At 42.9% G+C, this 16,972-nt stretch overlaps 1 protein-coding gene across 3 annotated transcripts in view; it reads right to left on the bottom strand.

Annotated features, from left to right (window-relative positions):
* The window catches only part of NARS2 (asparaginyl-tRNA synthetase 2, mitochondrial), an 803,364-nt gene that overhangs the window by 718,151 nt on the left and 68,241 nt on the right, over nucleotides 1-16,972 (bottom strand). For all 3 annotated transcript variants that reach the window (XM_069639926.1, XM_069639928.1, XM_069639927.1), the window contains exon 4: nucleotides 12,993-13,133. In XM_069639926.1, coding sequence (XP_069496027.1) covers nucleotides 12,993-13,133 — 141 coding nt within the window. The remainder of the gene's footprint in view (nucleotides 1-12,992; nucleotides 13,134-16,972) is intronic.

The following is a 16,972-nucleotide window of genomic DNA, read 5'->3' as shown; positions in this document are numbered from 1 at the left end:
CACAGGTGGCCTGCAAGTAGTCGTACTAAAGAGGAGGTATAGCGGGGATGGCCAGTAGTGACACTCAAGTCTAGTGTGTCGAGCCCAGGCCAGGTTCAGGTGGGTTATGGTCTCCCTTGCACAATGGGGAAGGGACTGTAGGTCTGGCCCCAGTTATCGGCCCGTTAGGGTGGTAAGCAGGTGTCCCACCAGGGACAAGAGGGGGAGGCCACTTGTGGGGTGCTGTGTTTCAAGGGGTGGTTGTAGTTGAGGCTGGACTAGTTATGTGGAGCTTTGCTCACTGTTGCCCCCCTTGGTTGCAATCCTCCCAGTCCACTGAGGAAGGAGGTTGCGAAGCAACAAGGGCGGGTACGGGATCAGGCCGATTCGGGAAGATCCGTTCGTTGCCTGATACCAAAACGTGAAGAAGTCCCCCTACACTCCCCTGTGGCGTGGTCAACACTGGTTCTTGTACCCCCATGTACTTCACGAAGGCACGCTGGACCTAGAGGTGAGATAGCAGTAGAGAACTGGACCCGCGTAGTGCTCCAGTAGACGCAAGAGATCAGGGCAAGAAGTTGGAGTTCTTTGGAGAACTCTGGAAGGAGGCCTTAATGGAGGAGAGCTGTATCTTCAGCAGTGGCAATAAAAGCCGGATGACCAGTCGGGCTGGTCCAGGCTGCATCCGGATGAATTGTGTCTTCCCACGTATAGCGAAGTGCCAGCTGAAGTGCCACTATAGAAATAAGATAGTATCGCTAACTTAAAGAGATATTATTTACCAACCTTCCTCATACCACTTGAAATATTTACGCAAATCATGTGCAAGTTAAATTTTAAGGCTAAAGAGCTTAGTTCAGTTATTGCTAGTAATGAATTACGTTACAATACAAATGTTTAACCATGTGCTGATGTCATGACCTACCACGGACGAATCCTAAGAAGGGGTGGGTTCTTCGTATGATCTGAAGATGACAAGTTAAAACTAGCCAATGAAAACGTAGGAATTGGGAAAAGATGGGGTTTCTTTGATGAGGTTTTTGTCCAATCATATTGAGGTGTTGATTGTAATAAAGTATCTGGGACTGTTGCAAAAATGTATATAAGATGTGAACTGATGTGGTTTGTTGAGACTTGGGTTAGTACAAAGCGTGCACTCTTTCCTCAGTGTGTGGATCCGGTTTGGGCTGAGATAATTAGGGGTCTTCCCCCACACCTTTGAGGTCCAAGGATTCCAAATAATTTGACAATCTAAGATTCAGACTTTGACTTAAACCAAAGGATACTTTGAAGGTGAACTGTATTTTGATCTTGCATGGGGATGGTGATATGAGCCGATTTGTGTCCATGGTTACATTGCCTGCAAGATGAAGGGATTTGTAAGGCAGTTGATACAACGATTTCTTCCAGAAAAAGAGGGAGCTATCGCACAATTTCACATTAAGTTGCAAAATTGTTATTTTGCAATTTATTTGCAACTTAATGCTGGGTTTCCAGCATGCAGGTCTGAATAAGCAACGAGCAGTGAGCCCTTGGCATTTGGGACTGGAAAATATCCAGACAGTGCAAGAATCTCCTAGGAATAGATTACATAGTTTGTGTTAACCCTGTGTAATGCTGGTGGCTTAATACGTGGTTCATAGTGATAATACCGAATAAAAAAATCTCGAAAACAAAAATCTCGAAAACAAAAGGCCGAAAAAAAAAATATCGAATTTGTTTTTCAATGCGTTTTTTTTCAAAATGGGGGGGTTCCCCCCTAACCCCCCTTTTTTTCATTTTTTTATTTTACCCCTTTTTTTTTTACTTACCTGACCCCAAAAACATATATAAATAAATAAATAATTCGATATTTTTTTTTTTCGAGATTTTTGTTTCGTGCTTTTTGTCATTCGAGATTTTGTTTTCGAGATTTTGACTGACCACCACGTGGAATACTAGATGTGTACTGGTTGAGGAAAAAAGATGAAAATATTCAAAGCCATTTTCACCTTGAAAGAGAATGCAGTAAAAAAAGATGAGGAGTGCCCCAAGCAGATATTCCTATCAGGAAAGGAGAGAACATTAGGACAATATAGTCTCTCATTTGCTGCTTCATTCTTAGTAACAAGGGAGGACAGTGTATATACCATAAGAAGACATTTGATACTGTGAAATCTGTATAGTTTAGCAAGTGGACAAAACATTAAATGTGCATTTTATTTTAATATTCACAATGAAATACATTTTGTACAAACACAATATTTACGGTGTATAGCACAATATAAGCAAATGGGAAATGGGTAAGCACATTAGGTTTAGTGAGTCGGTGCTCCCTAACTCTCCACCGCTCAATAAATCAACCCGGTTTTACCCTGACAATTTAACACAAGAAGAACAAAAATGTTTCAGTTCAAATAGTTTCTAAGTTGTTCCTATGCTCTCAGTGCAGACAAATACACAGTTGGTTCAATTTGAGCTCTCAAGAGTGATACAATTTATTTAACCTTGCATACACTTCACTTGAGGTTGTGGTACAATCCAGCTAAATCACCTTTATGGATAGTTCCGGGACTTTTTTTTTATTGTCCCTACGGTTCGGCCATGTGTTTTTAAGCATAACTCGGTAGATCGTAGAAAACTTTCCTATGGACCTTACCCGACTTTTCGTCCATTAACGCACTCGAAATCAGCCGCCATTTTCTGATAATCCTATCATTTCCCCCCATCGACCTGGCTCACCTGCTTTTGCGGCACTAAATCAAATCCCCCGCCCCTGAAACAGACTTTATCAAAACATTCATATTCCCCGCCTCTATCCGTGACGTGACTGTGCTGCGTAGGCAAACGCGCCCAGGCGTCTTCTACGCGACTCCACACAGAACCCGGAAATCAACACAGATAAGCTCACAACACAGCGCGCCACAATTGGGAATATGAAACTGTACTTTTAAATCAAACCGCAAGATTGTAAATTTGGTAAAGTACATTTATTTGACATCAAATGTTTTGAGAATATTCAGCGATTTTCATTTTTATTTGCTCACGTTCCAAAAAGTTCGTTTTGAGGCACGCGATGTTCCTTTGCTGTACACAGGGTCTTAGATCATCTCACAATACAGCGCCACAATTCGGAATATGAAACTGTGGTTTAAAAGCAAACGGCAAGATTGTACATTTGGCAAAGTACATTTATTGGACATCAAATGTTTAGAGAATATTCAGCGATTTGCATTTTTCTTTGCTCTCGATCCAAAATAGTTCGTCTTGAGGCAAGCGATGTTCGTGTGCAGTACACAGGGTGTTGGTTTACGATAAAATAAGCTCTTCGGTCGCACTGATAATCGCATGGCTGTTCCAACAACGAGGCACTAGGCCACCACAACGGTCTGTATGTTGCATCTAGCCGTTAGTACCGCGTAAGGGCATACTTGTACTTGGCGATCGTCCCATAAAATGGTCAGGGTGGTAACGTTGTTCACGCGGAGAAGCAGCTGGCGGTTGAAAAAGCCATTCGCCGGTGTCTGGTACTCGTGACACATACAATAATGAAGGATGTACCTGTTTTAAAAACATAAAAAATGAAATTAGTCTCACCATCAGATCTTTATTAAAATTATTCATTTTATATATTAGGTCGGGAAATTATTTCATAGCTAGGACAGTGCAACTGGGTATTATACGTCATTTGCAGTAACCCACCCCCTCTCCTCCGCCTTTTTCAGAGCCGCCTGAGCGCTAGTGGACCACTTCGTCACTGATATGATATAATATGGCATTTGCAACGCGCCTATACACAAGTGTTTCAAGGCGTGGCGAGGCAGGGAGGGGGGGGGAACAAGGAGAAGACAGACAACGATCCTACTAGGCCAGGTGTCATTCAGATCGCGCAAGTGCAGGGGTAGGGGGAAGGTAAAAGTGCAAGGGGAAGGGGAGGGGGGAAGTGGAGTACAAGGTAAGTAGCATAAAATAATAAATACATAGGGCCAGCTGGTGGCGAGTGCAAGGTAAGTGCAGAACAAGTGCTGGGAAGGGGGGGCTGTAGGATACTGAGACAGTCCCCCAGTGCAGGGGTTGACAGGGAGGCAGTGCAGGTGGAGAGTGGAAGGGCCCAGGACCGAGGTCGCAGACAGTGGACCAGTTGTAGCAGGGGAGAGGGAGAGAGAAAGCAGAAGCAAAGAGGAAGGTTTTGAGGTGCTTCCGTAAAAGGAGATGGTTCTCCTCAAGATAGTGCGCGGTACAAAACAATATGCCACATAGAACGAACAAGTACAACTTAACCCGTCTTTAAAGCTACTGTATAGTAATAAAATTGCGGTATAAACTCATCTAAAGAGTTACTTACATTATATTTGCATTTTCCATTGTGTCTGTGCGTAGGGCAGCCCCGAAATACCACTCCTTTTATGCCGACGTTATTTCTTCTAATGAACGAACATTAAATGGCTATCGTTTCTGAAATTTTATTCATTATCGTTTCTTACGTTATTGCACCACAACCCCAAAAAGAAGTCTTTCGGGATGGTCCCGGCCTGTCAAGGTCAAATAACAATAGAACCTTATACTGAGTCGTGGGCCATTCCGGCACCCGAGCAAAAAATCAAAACAGCTGACCTTCACTTTGAACGAGCACACATTCCTAGTTAGCTACATTCAGTGTAAGGCCATCTCACAGGACTTGAAATTTACACTCCATCTTTGCATTTTGTCTGCGTGCTTTGCAGCCCCAGAGAACCATAAATACGGAGACATTCTACATTTTTTGAAAAATGATTTATATTACTGTTTGGTTTCATTTAATGCGCAAATGAACAAGGTTGGATAGACACATTGCATGTACACTGAGCAATCACTTTTATTTACACAATACATAGCTACACATATTCAATGGGCCTGCGACATGAGGAGACTCGAGAGCAAAGTCACAGGTGACACCCGGGTGGTTCGCACTACTGCACGGTGAAGGGAGGGGCAAGGGTGGAGAGACACATTGCATGTACACTGAGCAATCACTTTTATTTACACATTACATAGATACACATATTCAATGGGCCTTTAACATGAGGAGACTCGAGAGAACAGACAATCAAATTACAATCATTTAAACCGTGATGTGTATTTCTCAATGAGCTCTGCTTTAGGTGGACATGGAACAGAGGCAATGTTGGGTGGCAATGCAGTTGTCCCCTGCACAGGTTCGTTCACAACTCCATGTATGTGCCTATCTAGGACATCAACAATAAGTCTTTCAATAAACTCATATTGCATATCCTCAAACACTGGTTTGATCACCCATTGTTTACTTCTTTTAGTGAAGGCCTTATTGTAGCGAAGCGTCCCTAAAGTTCCGGTCGTCCTACTTTGTTGACGGCCAACATTATGGTTATGTGCCAAGACCGCTAGAAGAGTCCGATTTATCATGCCCTCCATGCCAAAATGCAATCGTTTTGGCCTGTACTTTAGGCACATATTGTGGAACACCTCCAAATCTCCTGTGTGGCAGAATTCCGTGAGTCCCCTCAAATCTCTTGTTATAGTTTTATCAAATACAATCTTTTCAATGGCTTTGTGAGTGGGTGATGAAGGAATCAACCACTTCTTCTTCCGTGCCTCCTCTGTGGACAAATGGACATGTTCACAATTGTGGAAATGTTGGTTTGTGGTCCAGCGGTGAACGTTGCTACAGTGTAGCATTACTGACCGCCATTTTTCCAGTAGAATTTCCAACGACCCTCCACATGTTTTTGAGCTCCACCAAAGATGGTTGCTGATTGACTTGGACCACTGTGAAATACCTTGCATATCTTTTTTTTTACCTGCAGCCAACATTTTTTTATTGATTGTTTTTGCAAGATGCCAAACGTCAAATTGGTGATTTATATTTTTGTACTCTTCTCTCATTGTCTTGGCAATTGAAACGTGTCTGTCCGTGGCTATCAGGTCGATCACCATTCCCCGCGATTGTAGCTCTTACAATGATGCTACAAAGCCAACTTTCTCCATGGCCACTGAGGATGTGCTTTGTGACACCTGCACGACCACCGAACTCACAATTTTCTTACTTTCCATGTCCTGAAAGTGGTAGGTGCAGTACTTGGCTGAAAATCCTGGGCTGTTGCACTGTCCATCACTGGCTAGCCTGAACCGTTTGCCCGCGAATGTACTATCAATAGACATTTTTTCCATTCTCCAAGCTTCGCTAATGGCTGGAAATAGATAATCGGTTTGGTATTTGTAGAACTGAGTTTTCGCAATGAAATGGATTCCCACAAACTGAAAGAAAGACTCTAACTTTTTAAAACTTGAACCACTAAAAAGTGCAGCCGCTGCACAAAGTAGATTGCCTGCTGGCAGTTGCCCCAGCATGGGTTGTGCAGACCATGAGAAAGGATGATATTTTGTACAGGTGGCATGTATTTTAAGGTTAGTGCCTCGAATTGCACGAGTCACATTAATCAATGGCTCCCCACATACTTCCCCACCAACCGAATGCCCACATTTCATCCGAATAATAATATCAATCAAACAACTATCGAATACAATGAATTTGGCCTCTTTCCTTATACTGTCACTCTGCATCCCAGCTGGTTCGGCCTGTAACGTTGAGGACATGTCACTCACATGAAAGGTAGAATCTCTGATATCGTCTTCCGCTATGTTCAGTGATATTGATGGTGTTTCATTGTCGTCCACTTCATTCTCTTCCATTGCAACATCTGTTCCTTCTCCGGCGATGGGTGAATAAAACAATTTCTTCAACTTTCTCGCGGTCTTAGTTTTTGCGGGTGTGGATTCTGTGAATTGATCTCCGACTGCATCCGAACTACCAGGAGGACATTCACTATCGATGGCTGGATGTGGTATAGCTCCGTTGTCAATCACTTCATATTCTTCCTATTGGCACGATGCATCTCCAGTCTCAAGTCCCTGCCAAAAGGTTTGACAAGCAACATCTCTCGTTCGCTTCACTGTCTGTGTAGATCTAGTTCGTACACCCACTCGCAACTAGAGGACAGATTGGAAAAGGGATGTTCAGTTTAAACACAACTTACAGTATTGAACTATTAACAGTGAAAAACAACATAATATAGTGACCAGGACACTAACCTTCTTTTGCTTTCTTTTCTTTGAAACTTTCTTGCCTCGAACTTCAACATCGGGACGCTGTTGCTCCGACTCGTGTGTGCATGTCTCCACTTCCTCTTGCGCTGCAACGACTATATTTTCATGATAAGCACATCCATCACGCACTGACGCTCCATCGACTCCCTGAAACATAGAACTTTCATTAGTATGTATAATAATATTGAAAACACAAAATGTACTTGGGGACCAATACCCACGTACATCTCAATAGCAAAACACGAATGAACGCTTTGTGTAGAACATTCAAACGACAATTATTCACGCATTGTTGATCTAGTTAGATGGAACTGTCAAGATCCATACCTCGGGCTCCTCATAGACTTCCATTGATGATATTATTGAAGATGATGCTTCAGTAACTCCCTGAAACACAGTAATTGCATTAGTATGGTTTTCTATTTTGTTAAAAAGAACATACACTTTGTGCAGGCGTCAACGGCTCATCTAAATAGACCTGCACAAATGATCAGTTGTCTAAAATAAATAATGGATATCTAAATATGATTCGATTTGCTCGATCGTTGGAAGTGTCACCACCCAGAAATCTGCATCAACTACTAGGGGTGATGTTCTTGTAGAAGAAGCTCCGTCATCTCCCTGAAACATAGTACTTGCGTTAATAAAGAAGGAAGTATAGCGGATGTAATCACGTCATATGATCTCGCTTGATCGAACTGTCAGTATCCATACCTCGAAATGCATAAGAACATCAAGGGACGATGTAACTGCGGTGCACACTTCTGCAAGCTGTTGCGCCGACCCGTAACTGCATGCTCCCCCTTCTTCTTGGACTAATGCTCCATCGACTCCCTGAAACATAGGACTTTCATAAGTAATGAACACAATATTGAAAAAAGAAGACACATAGGAGGGCGACGACAGAAGGACATATCAATGGCTAAAAATGAAAGAAACATTGTGTGTAACAATCACGCTACAAGAATGCAAGATCTGATGATCTCCATCGATGGAACTGTCCGGAAACGTACCTCGAGCATCTGAGTGACATCAACGGTTGTCATCAATGCGTTGGACTCCTCAGCATCTCCCTGAAAGACAGTACTTGCATTATTTTGGATAACAATAATTATAACTGAAAACAAAGACTAGAGGACGAGTACAAGGGTGTACCATTAGGTAAAATAATTACACGATAAATTAAAACTATTGATTTACATGCCTAAAACAAGTCAGTGGCAGAATAGCCAAGTAAGATTACCCGATAGGCGCTTGAAGTGGCTGATGACTGCAATAACGACACGGATGGAGAATCTTCCGCCTTCATATTGAGTGGATACATAAATGGGGAAATTATTGTTAGCTAATGCTACACACTACCGCAAGGCCGAAAGATAAATACGTAAACTTGACTCACCAGTGGAGGGATGTGGACGAATAGAGTGGGAATAGCGGTTGAGAGCAATTTTCGCCTCGCTCGCGGTGTGTTCTTCTTTATTAGCAATGATGTGGAGTACATGTCTGAGCTAAAGTGCCTGCTGCAGATGCGGTATCGATCACCCCTCTTGTCCGCAAAGACTTCTAGGACTCTACTTTCAAGCTCAGACGGTGGATATCCGCAATATCGGACCCATTCTCTTATCTGATCTATTGTCTTAGGGAAAACATGCATTATAGTACCTTCAGATTTATTATGGGTCTTCGAAGGGCAACCGCCAATGGAACAGGCAGGCATTGTGGAAAGTTCTGAAAAGTAAAGATCAACAATTCTCTATGAATACCAATGTGTTAAAAAATTAAATGACACATAAAAGGTTCAATGCAAGGTTCGTTTTGGTTCTTGGAACTATACACGTTATTCACATGCAGATAAGTATTTGAATAACTTTAAAAAAATAGAAAAATAATTTGACTAAACTCAGAACATGTGACTAGTTCCTTGCATGTACTGTCTTGAACGAAAAGAAATTGGACGCAAAATGATTATGGTACATGGCCTTACCTTGACGAACAAACAGTTAGATGCAGGGATCAGAGTAGTTTCTTGTCGTAGAACAGGGAGCAGTTCACAGGTTGCAAACTGACGAGTTTCCTCGAAGTGGTCACGGAAGTTCACAGAGACGAAGAGCAGATAACCAGCACCTTCACGGGTTGACTAGCAAAGCGCAAAGAAGTTCTCATTAGAAATATGAAGTGGGTTATAAAGAATTCGAAACAGGGGTGTGTTTGTGAATGAATGACGTGTATATCTCGTGGCATTATGCGGTTTGCAGGGGGCCGTCCATCGTGAGGGGGGATGCTTGGCAGGAGACACGGGGTCTGGAGGTAGACATGGGAACAACAACCCATGCTCTATAGACCACTTTGAAGTGTACATGGTCTTTGGCACCTCTTGGCCTTTATCGCTCCCTGACAGCTCCACTTGGCAGCACAAGTACCCCGGTGCGAACTGCCTTTGATAGGGCGGGGGGTGGATTGGGGCGGTGGTGGTGCAGACAAGACACAGGAAGACTCGTGAATGGAGACACACTTATGTGGATTGCAGGGGGCCGTCCAGCGTGAGGGGGGATGCTTGGCAGGAGACACGGGGTCTGGAGGTAGACATGGGAACAACAACCCATGCTCTATAGACCACCTTGAAGTGTACATGGTCTTTGGCACCTCTTGGCCTTTATCGCTCCCTGACAGCTCCACTTGGCAGCACAAGTACCCCGGTGCGAACTGCCTTTGATAGGGCGGGGGGTGGATTGGGGCGGTGGTCGTGCAGACAAGACACAGGAAGACTCGTGAATGGAGACACACTTATGTGGATTGCAGGGGGCCGTCCAGCGTGAGGGGGGATGCTTGGCAGGAGACACGGGGTCTGGAGGTAGACATGGGAACAACAACCCATGCTCTATAGACCACTTTGAAGTGTACATGGTCTTTGGCACCTCTTGGCCTTTATCGCTCCCTGACAGCTCCACTTGGCAGCACAAGTACCCCGGTGCGAACTGCCTTTGATAGGGCGGGGGGGTGGATTAGGGCGGTGGTCGTGCAGACAAGACTCGTTTGCCGCAGGGCCTCACCAAGGAGAGGCCATCTAACTGCATGTAAGAGGCAGGCTGCAGGATCTAGTACATGGAATGCAGGGGGGTGAGTTTATAAATACCTCACCCTCCCAGGAGAATATATGGGTGCAGTTCACCCTGGAGACCCTGGATGCCTAGGCAGTTAGTCAGCAGCAGGCTGGCCTGTGGTGGCAAGGCGGCACGGGCCAGAGGGGGTCATCTCTGTACCCGGTGCCCAAAAGGATGATTTATTATGATCAACCATATTGATTATTTACCTATAACCATGTTTTGTATCAATAAAATCCAACGGCCTTTTATTGCCAACGCTTGAACAAAGTGGTGTGGTAAGTATTTTTGGGGGAGGAGGCAAGGCCGGGAGGCTTGATGCCAACCCGCAAAATAACATATGTATGTCTGCTGCATATGGGTTCAACGGTTATGTGGATTGAAGGTGGGCGGCCAGCGTGAGGGAGGATGCTGGCCGGAGACATGTGGTGTGACAAGACAAGGCACAGGAAGACTATTCAATGGAGACACACTAGATTCATTTAAAAAATCAAAACAACCATTGTTAAAATATATGTTGGGTTTTATTTTAGATCTTAATTTCAATTGAACATAAATAATAAACATTACACATTGTAAAGTTCCGGTTGCAGCACATCCAGGGAAAATCCGCGGTATTGTCCACTGTCGCTGGGGAAATGTTGTCTAATGGCAAGTACCGCACAGGCAGGTATTACTCTCCGAACGCGGTGTCCGAGCCTCCCGTGAAGCCACCAAGTGAAACAACGATAGGCCACCAGCCTGTACCACCCGTGAAAATGAAAGATGCAAACTGTATTAAAATGACAAAACTTTCTTATCACTGTCGATTCAGGTAAAAAATGTCATTCTGCTTTGAAAAAAATTCTATCTAGAAAATGCACAATATGGAACCAATTTACATGCGTTCGAATGATATGTAGATGTCATTTTATATGTGGGAGACGACCATGAAATAGTAGTGGCATCACTGACATCACAACCAGAGTATACTTACTCGTTACTCGGATTACGCGGACGAACAGTGCCGCGAAGTTCGTGCATAAGCACCATCATCATCCTCAACACGGTCCGTGAGAGGCAGGCTTCCCTGAACTCTGGCAGCTCGGTGATGCATTGCGGACTTGGCTCGCCTTCCGAAATGTAGGGCAAGCACCCGGAATTTTCACAGCAGCAGCAGTTCTCCTCCTCAGTTGGCATTAGCTCGCACCTATTGCACGTGCACCAGGTGGAGACGCCGTCCATGCGACATGGTCCAGGCTCTTCATCCGTTGACTGGTCCTCCCAACTGCCGTCCGAATCCCCATCGTTTTCGCGTGCTTGCCTTTCCAGTAGTTCTTCCTCGGTGTACTCGGGCTCGTACATATACGGCATTATTGTAGCCATTGTGTGGTAAAGAAAGTAAAATAATTTACAGAGATGGTACAGGTGTTCACAAGGCCTAGAAGCGGCGAATGTAGCTGACCAGAGCAAAGAAACGAGTCACAGAATACTCAAAGTAACACAGAGAGAGTAATGGAATCGAAAATCTGCTGCTGTGTGTTGTGAAACGGTGTGTTTATACTTATTGAGGAAAGAGGCGTCCTGCCATTTCCATGGCGACACTTCATTAGCTGAGGCGCAGCGATTGTTGACACGAAACGTGCTTTGGCGTTGGGAAATGGGCGGTATGCGTCTGCTTATGTCAGGCTCAGGGGCGGGGGATTTGATTTAGTGCCGCAAAAGCAGGTGAGCCAGGTCGATGGGGGGAAATGATAGGATTATCAGAAAATGGCGGCTGATTTCGAGTGCGTTAATGGACGAAAAGTCGGGTAAGGTCCATAGGAAAGTTTTCTACGATCTACCGAGTTATGCTTAAAAACACATGGCCGAACCGTAGGGACAATAAAAAAAAGTCCCGGAACTATCCTTTAAGGTTCACACATTCTGGAACACAGCACATTTATTGATTAGTCCAAATCTGCAGGACTGTCTGTCTACACTGCTTGGAGTGGATTGTTACGCCCTAGAACGTCTATAGTGAAGTTTCTGCGACTACGAATAGGATACAGGATAGAAGGTTAGACTTGTGGAAATGCTGGTCAGAACAAAACATATTTACTCTTTCCTTAGCAAAGTCCTGACCCAGTTTCCCATCACTAAATTGTAGAGTGCGATCACTCGATCATTTTTAGCAAAAAAACCATATGCCAATACAAACACTAAAGTTAAAAGAGGAAAATGGTGGGGGTAGAATCTTAGCATGTGAAGGACTCCAGATCCTCTGCAGTTATCCATGTGGCACTATATCCATTTGAAGGCCCATGCTTTTTTTTTAAACGTGTTATCCCCGAGTACTTAGTCCTCAGTTATTCCAAAAATATATGTATGATATATTCATCAAAGAACTAGCTGCTCATTATTTCCCAATGAAATTTAGCATGCCTTGCCATCTGATGACTCTAGCCATCACCCAAAAGAGGGAGCTGCGGACGGTGGTGTGTGGCGTTGACTGCTTTTACAGATCTCTTGTGTACTCTATTGACCCTTTCAGCCTGTCTTTGAACAAATGTTTCAGATATAGGGATGCATGCTCATAAGTTAAGAGTTAAAAATGCTCTTTGACATGGGTATAGGTACTGAACAATCTATAAAAGTATCAAATGCTAGAACAAGCAGCACCCACACTGAATTCAATTCGGTTTTAGGGAGGAAAGGCGATCTTTCAAGCAGAATGCAATCTAGCTCCACACATTGGGAAACTATCCACACAGCACCCTGTGATTTTCAATTACTGACCGCCACATAAAGCCAAACAAATGAAAAAACAAAAAATTAGCTAGTGAACAGTACCTTAAAAAAAGATTGGATGGCAGCAGTAGCTTCACTACGGATCCTCAAGAGCGAACTAAAGGTGTTGGTTCGACAACGGAAATGAGGGAATTGTCGGATGTAATCCAGAGAATGTCTCTCTTTTTGTTTGAAAGGAAAAGCCTGCGTTAAGGGAAATAATAAAGTAATAATTTGTTAAGATTTTCTCTGCACATGATATCACCTATAAATAAAGTCAGCTATATTCAGATTCAGATAAACACCTCCCTTCCAACCAATAGGCATGTGAGCATGTCAAACTCAATTTAACACTTCTGCATGTCAATTGCTTACAAAAAGGAAAATTAATGTTCAACGTACATGTTGGCTAGATTCTCTTCAGTGGTGTTTCGATTGCATTAATAAGTAAAAATGTGCATTTGTCATTTTCAATGGGCAACTTAAAAGCATGGAAATGGGTAGCAGTTAATAACCCTTTTGCCATTTGTCTTGAACAGTTGAGCACTAGTAACAGAACTCTGCTTGGTGAAATTACTTCAATTACCTTTTTTTCTAGGTATGTACACAGGGAGATATCCTTTTGGCTCCCAGAATATTTCTTCTGTGTTTTATCATTACACAGAGAAGGGGGCATGGGAATCTCACAGTATACACGCCATAAGACCTATTCTATGAAATCTAGTATTCCAAAGCACCTACACTTCTGAAAAATGTATTAATTTCTCAGGATGTATAGTCAAAGTATGTATAGTCAATTGATATCCCCCACCAACTCAGTCCTTTCACTAATAAAAAGGATTGAGATGTAATTTATTCCCATTTAGAGTATCGCTCCTCTCTTAATATTTAATTACATACACATTTATTTTGGCTGCTTCAAACAGTTGGGCACCCTCTTAAGGACTGGTTCAGTTTTCCCCCTCTAGGAACAGGTGGGCATCAGTCAGATAGATGGGGTCTGTTTGCTGTCTTTTCCACTGAAGAAGGCCTAGGACTTCAACTCCAGGCAGGCCTCACTTACAGTGCTCTGCTATTATACCGAAATGGGTCAAAAGGAAAGCAATCTCTTCCATTCTCTTTTCTTCCCACCACTCAGTCAGTGAGTGAGCAAGTGACTCTGTCCCCATAATCTATGGTTTGAACCTATATAGATCAGAAACCACTCCCTTTAGAAGTGTGTATCATTTTTCTACTCTAATTGATCAGAGTATGTGATTGGACAGTGTTCTAAGAGTGGCATTGCACTAAACTATCGCCCCATACTCATTGGGCACATTATTGAAGAGGGCAGTCTAATGGGAGCGACCTCTAAACCCAGTGTCACTCCCATCTGATGTTATCTTGGAGATCTCTACAATAAACAATTGTAACATTCTAAAACATCGTACCAACCCCAGGAACTACAGGCCAATAGCCCTCTTAGATTCCATTGGGAAGATTTTTTCATCGATTTTGTTAAGAGACCTAAAAAAGTGGGCTCTTAAGGCTGGGATTTTGGATAAACGTCAGACGGCCATAATGACGGGGGTGGACACCTCCTTGAACCTGTTCCTATTAAATTTGTTATAACAACACACCTTAGTATCAAAAGGGAACATGTATCTAGGTTTCATAGACCTTGAACAGGCTTTTGATACTGTTAGCAGAGATCGCCTGTGGGCAAAATTTAAAAAAATAGCATTGCCCGGAAGATCTTTTGCAAGCAATTCAAGAGCTCTACACTAACACAACAATTCAAATAATTGTATCAAAGGGAGGTGACACAACGGAGAAGATCTCAACGTCCGAAGGTATCAAGCAGGGATGTGCTTTATCCCCCTTCTTATTTGGTCTATATATGGCGGACATGCAAACATCTTAAAAAAGACATAAGAGCATCCCCACCGAAGTTGGAAGGAGCAGAGCTACTTTGGGTCCTATATGCGGACGATATAGTTTTCATCGATCAAACGGCAATAGGGCTACAGAGAAGAATTGTGGAATTCAAGAAATATCTTGATGAAAATAAAAAGAAAATTAACATAGACAAATCAATGATCCTTATAATGCAATCGGCCTTAGGCACCCGGAAAAAGATCCCTTTTACCTGGACAATTGAAAATCAGGCCTTAAAAGTAGTGGACAACACAATCTCTGGGAGTCAAGATCAACAAAAATAGTAACAAACATGCTCAATACAACTTCATTAAGGAAAGATTAATTAAACTAACAAATCAGGGGAGAGTCCTGCATCAGAGATACGGAGTATACTCCATGATCCCAATTTTTACCTTCTTTAAACAAAAGGTAATACCTATCTTGACACATGGAGCTGAGACTCTCTTAAATCTACCTTGGGAATCACGGGGGAAACTAGAGGCCTATTTCTGGTGGAAAATTCTCAGACTCCCCAATTGTCTGAAAATAGCAACAATAAGACATGAGTTGAGACCTCAATCTATGACCTTGATAGTCCTCTCGAAATGAAGCTCCCTCTATCGCAAATGTCTATTGGATAGCTCTCCAATTCCATTTGAGATCTTGGTAACTCCATCGAATATCAAGGGAGACAAATTTCTTAGAGCATGAAAGCAAAAATGTTCTGATCTACTTTTGCATAATAACATCAAAATAGAAATGCTTAAAGCGAATCCATATAAGGCAAAGAAATGTTTAAGGGAAAGGGACTGGTTTGAAACAGACACACTAAAGGCCGAAAAGAGATACTGGCATAACTTCATCTGGGAAAGAAAATCATTGAACTATCTACCTCCGTATATGAAAAGATTTCCTTCATCCCACTATCGTGATCTTCTGATGTGTTGCCGACTCAATCTACTACCATCGAGGGAAGTGCAGTTTTTAAGAAAGCAGATTAGTGAACAAGATGCCATATGCCGCTTCTGCAAAAACTTGGAAATAATAGAGTCAACCAGGCATTTGGCACTCTACTGCCCGAAACTTCAAAGACTGAGAAGCATGTATTTGAACAACTCATCTGTACCACTCGACTCTAACACAGAGGAGGAGTAGTGGGAACAATTAATGACGGTCGATAAAATTGGCCAGACATTGGATGTCCTTAAATTGGTGGAACGGATCTTTATAGCAATAAGGGTAGGCAGTGAACCTCATAATCTGGGCCTTGAAACTGAGGAAGAAGCAGGAACTTGAGTCAACTTGATAGAGACTTTCTTTGATAGGAATAATCTTTGTTCGGTTTGTTAAAGGTTGGCATTTTGATTTGTTTAACCAATAAAACTATTAAAACAAATAATTTAAAAAAACATCATATTCCTCACATGTGATCATGTTACTAATCAGTTCATTGGATTGCTCTCACTCAGGCGAAAACAAAAGGTGATTGTCTGATTTCAACACGACGTATAATGTATGCGTGACAACAATGTGTCTTTTTCTATCTGATGCATTTATTTTAAAAAAAGTTGATCTCAGAATAATAGGCTCTCTTGCATGGACGGTAGGATATTTGAATCACAGGTGCGCACCGTTTCTGCACGGAAATATCCACATTCGCCTAATTTTTACATTCAGCTGATAGAGCTTCCCCTCTCCCCTTCTCCTCTTTTAACACAGTACGTGCAAGGGTGTGGGACACATCAAGAGAGACATTCCCAGACACCCCAGATTTGCAGTCAGTAATGCAATGCACGATGAATGATGGAGAAGACGCTATGGATTACATTTTTCAGGTCCAGGAGATGTGGAGAGCGGAAACGGGCACGCCCTGGTATCAGTCAACCTCATTATTTTACTTTATAATAAAGAGAGGGCTCCCTAAAGAGGTACAAAAGGCACTTGACAAAATTGCAGGTATTGAAGCGAAAGGGTGGCCCGAAATACAGAGCATAATAGTTCACCACTGTAAACGAATAAAGGAGAGGGAAAAGGAGATAGCGCAAAAGAGATTGGCAGGCGAGGCAAAGTTAGTACAAACAAAACTGGTGAAGGTCACTGCAGCAGTAGCCGCGCTCTCACACAGCAGGGAGGGAGAAGAGGAG

The sequence above is a fragment of the Ambystoma mexicanum genome, chromosome 7q (assembly GCF_040938575.1).
Source record: "Ambystoma mexicanum isolate Mex_15411 chromosome 7q, UKY_AmexF1_1, whole genome shotgun sequence".
NCBI classification, from domain to species: domain Eukaryota; kingdom Metazoa; phylum Chordata; class Amphibia; order Caudata; family Ambystomatidae; genus Ambystoma; species Ambystoma mexicanum.
The sequence above is the reverse complement of the archived record's forward strand: the minus strand, read 5'-3'. Positions and strand labels throughout refer to the sequence as shown.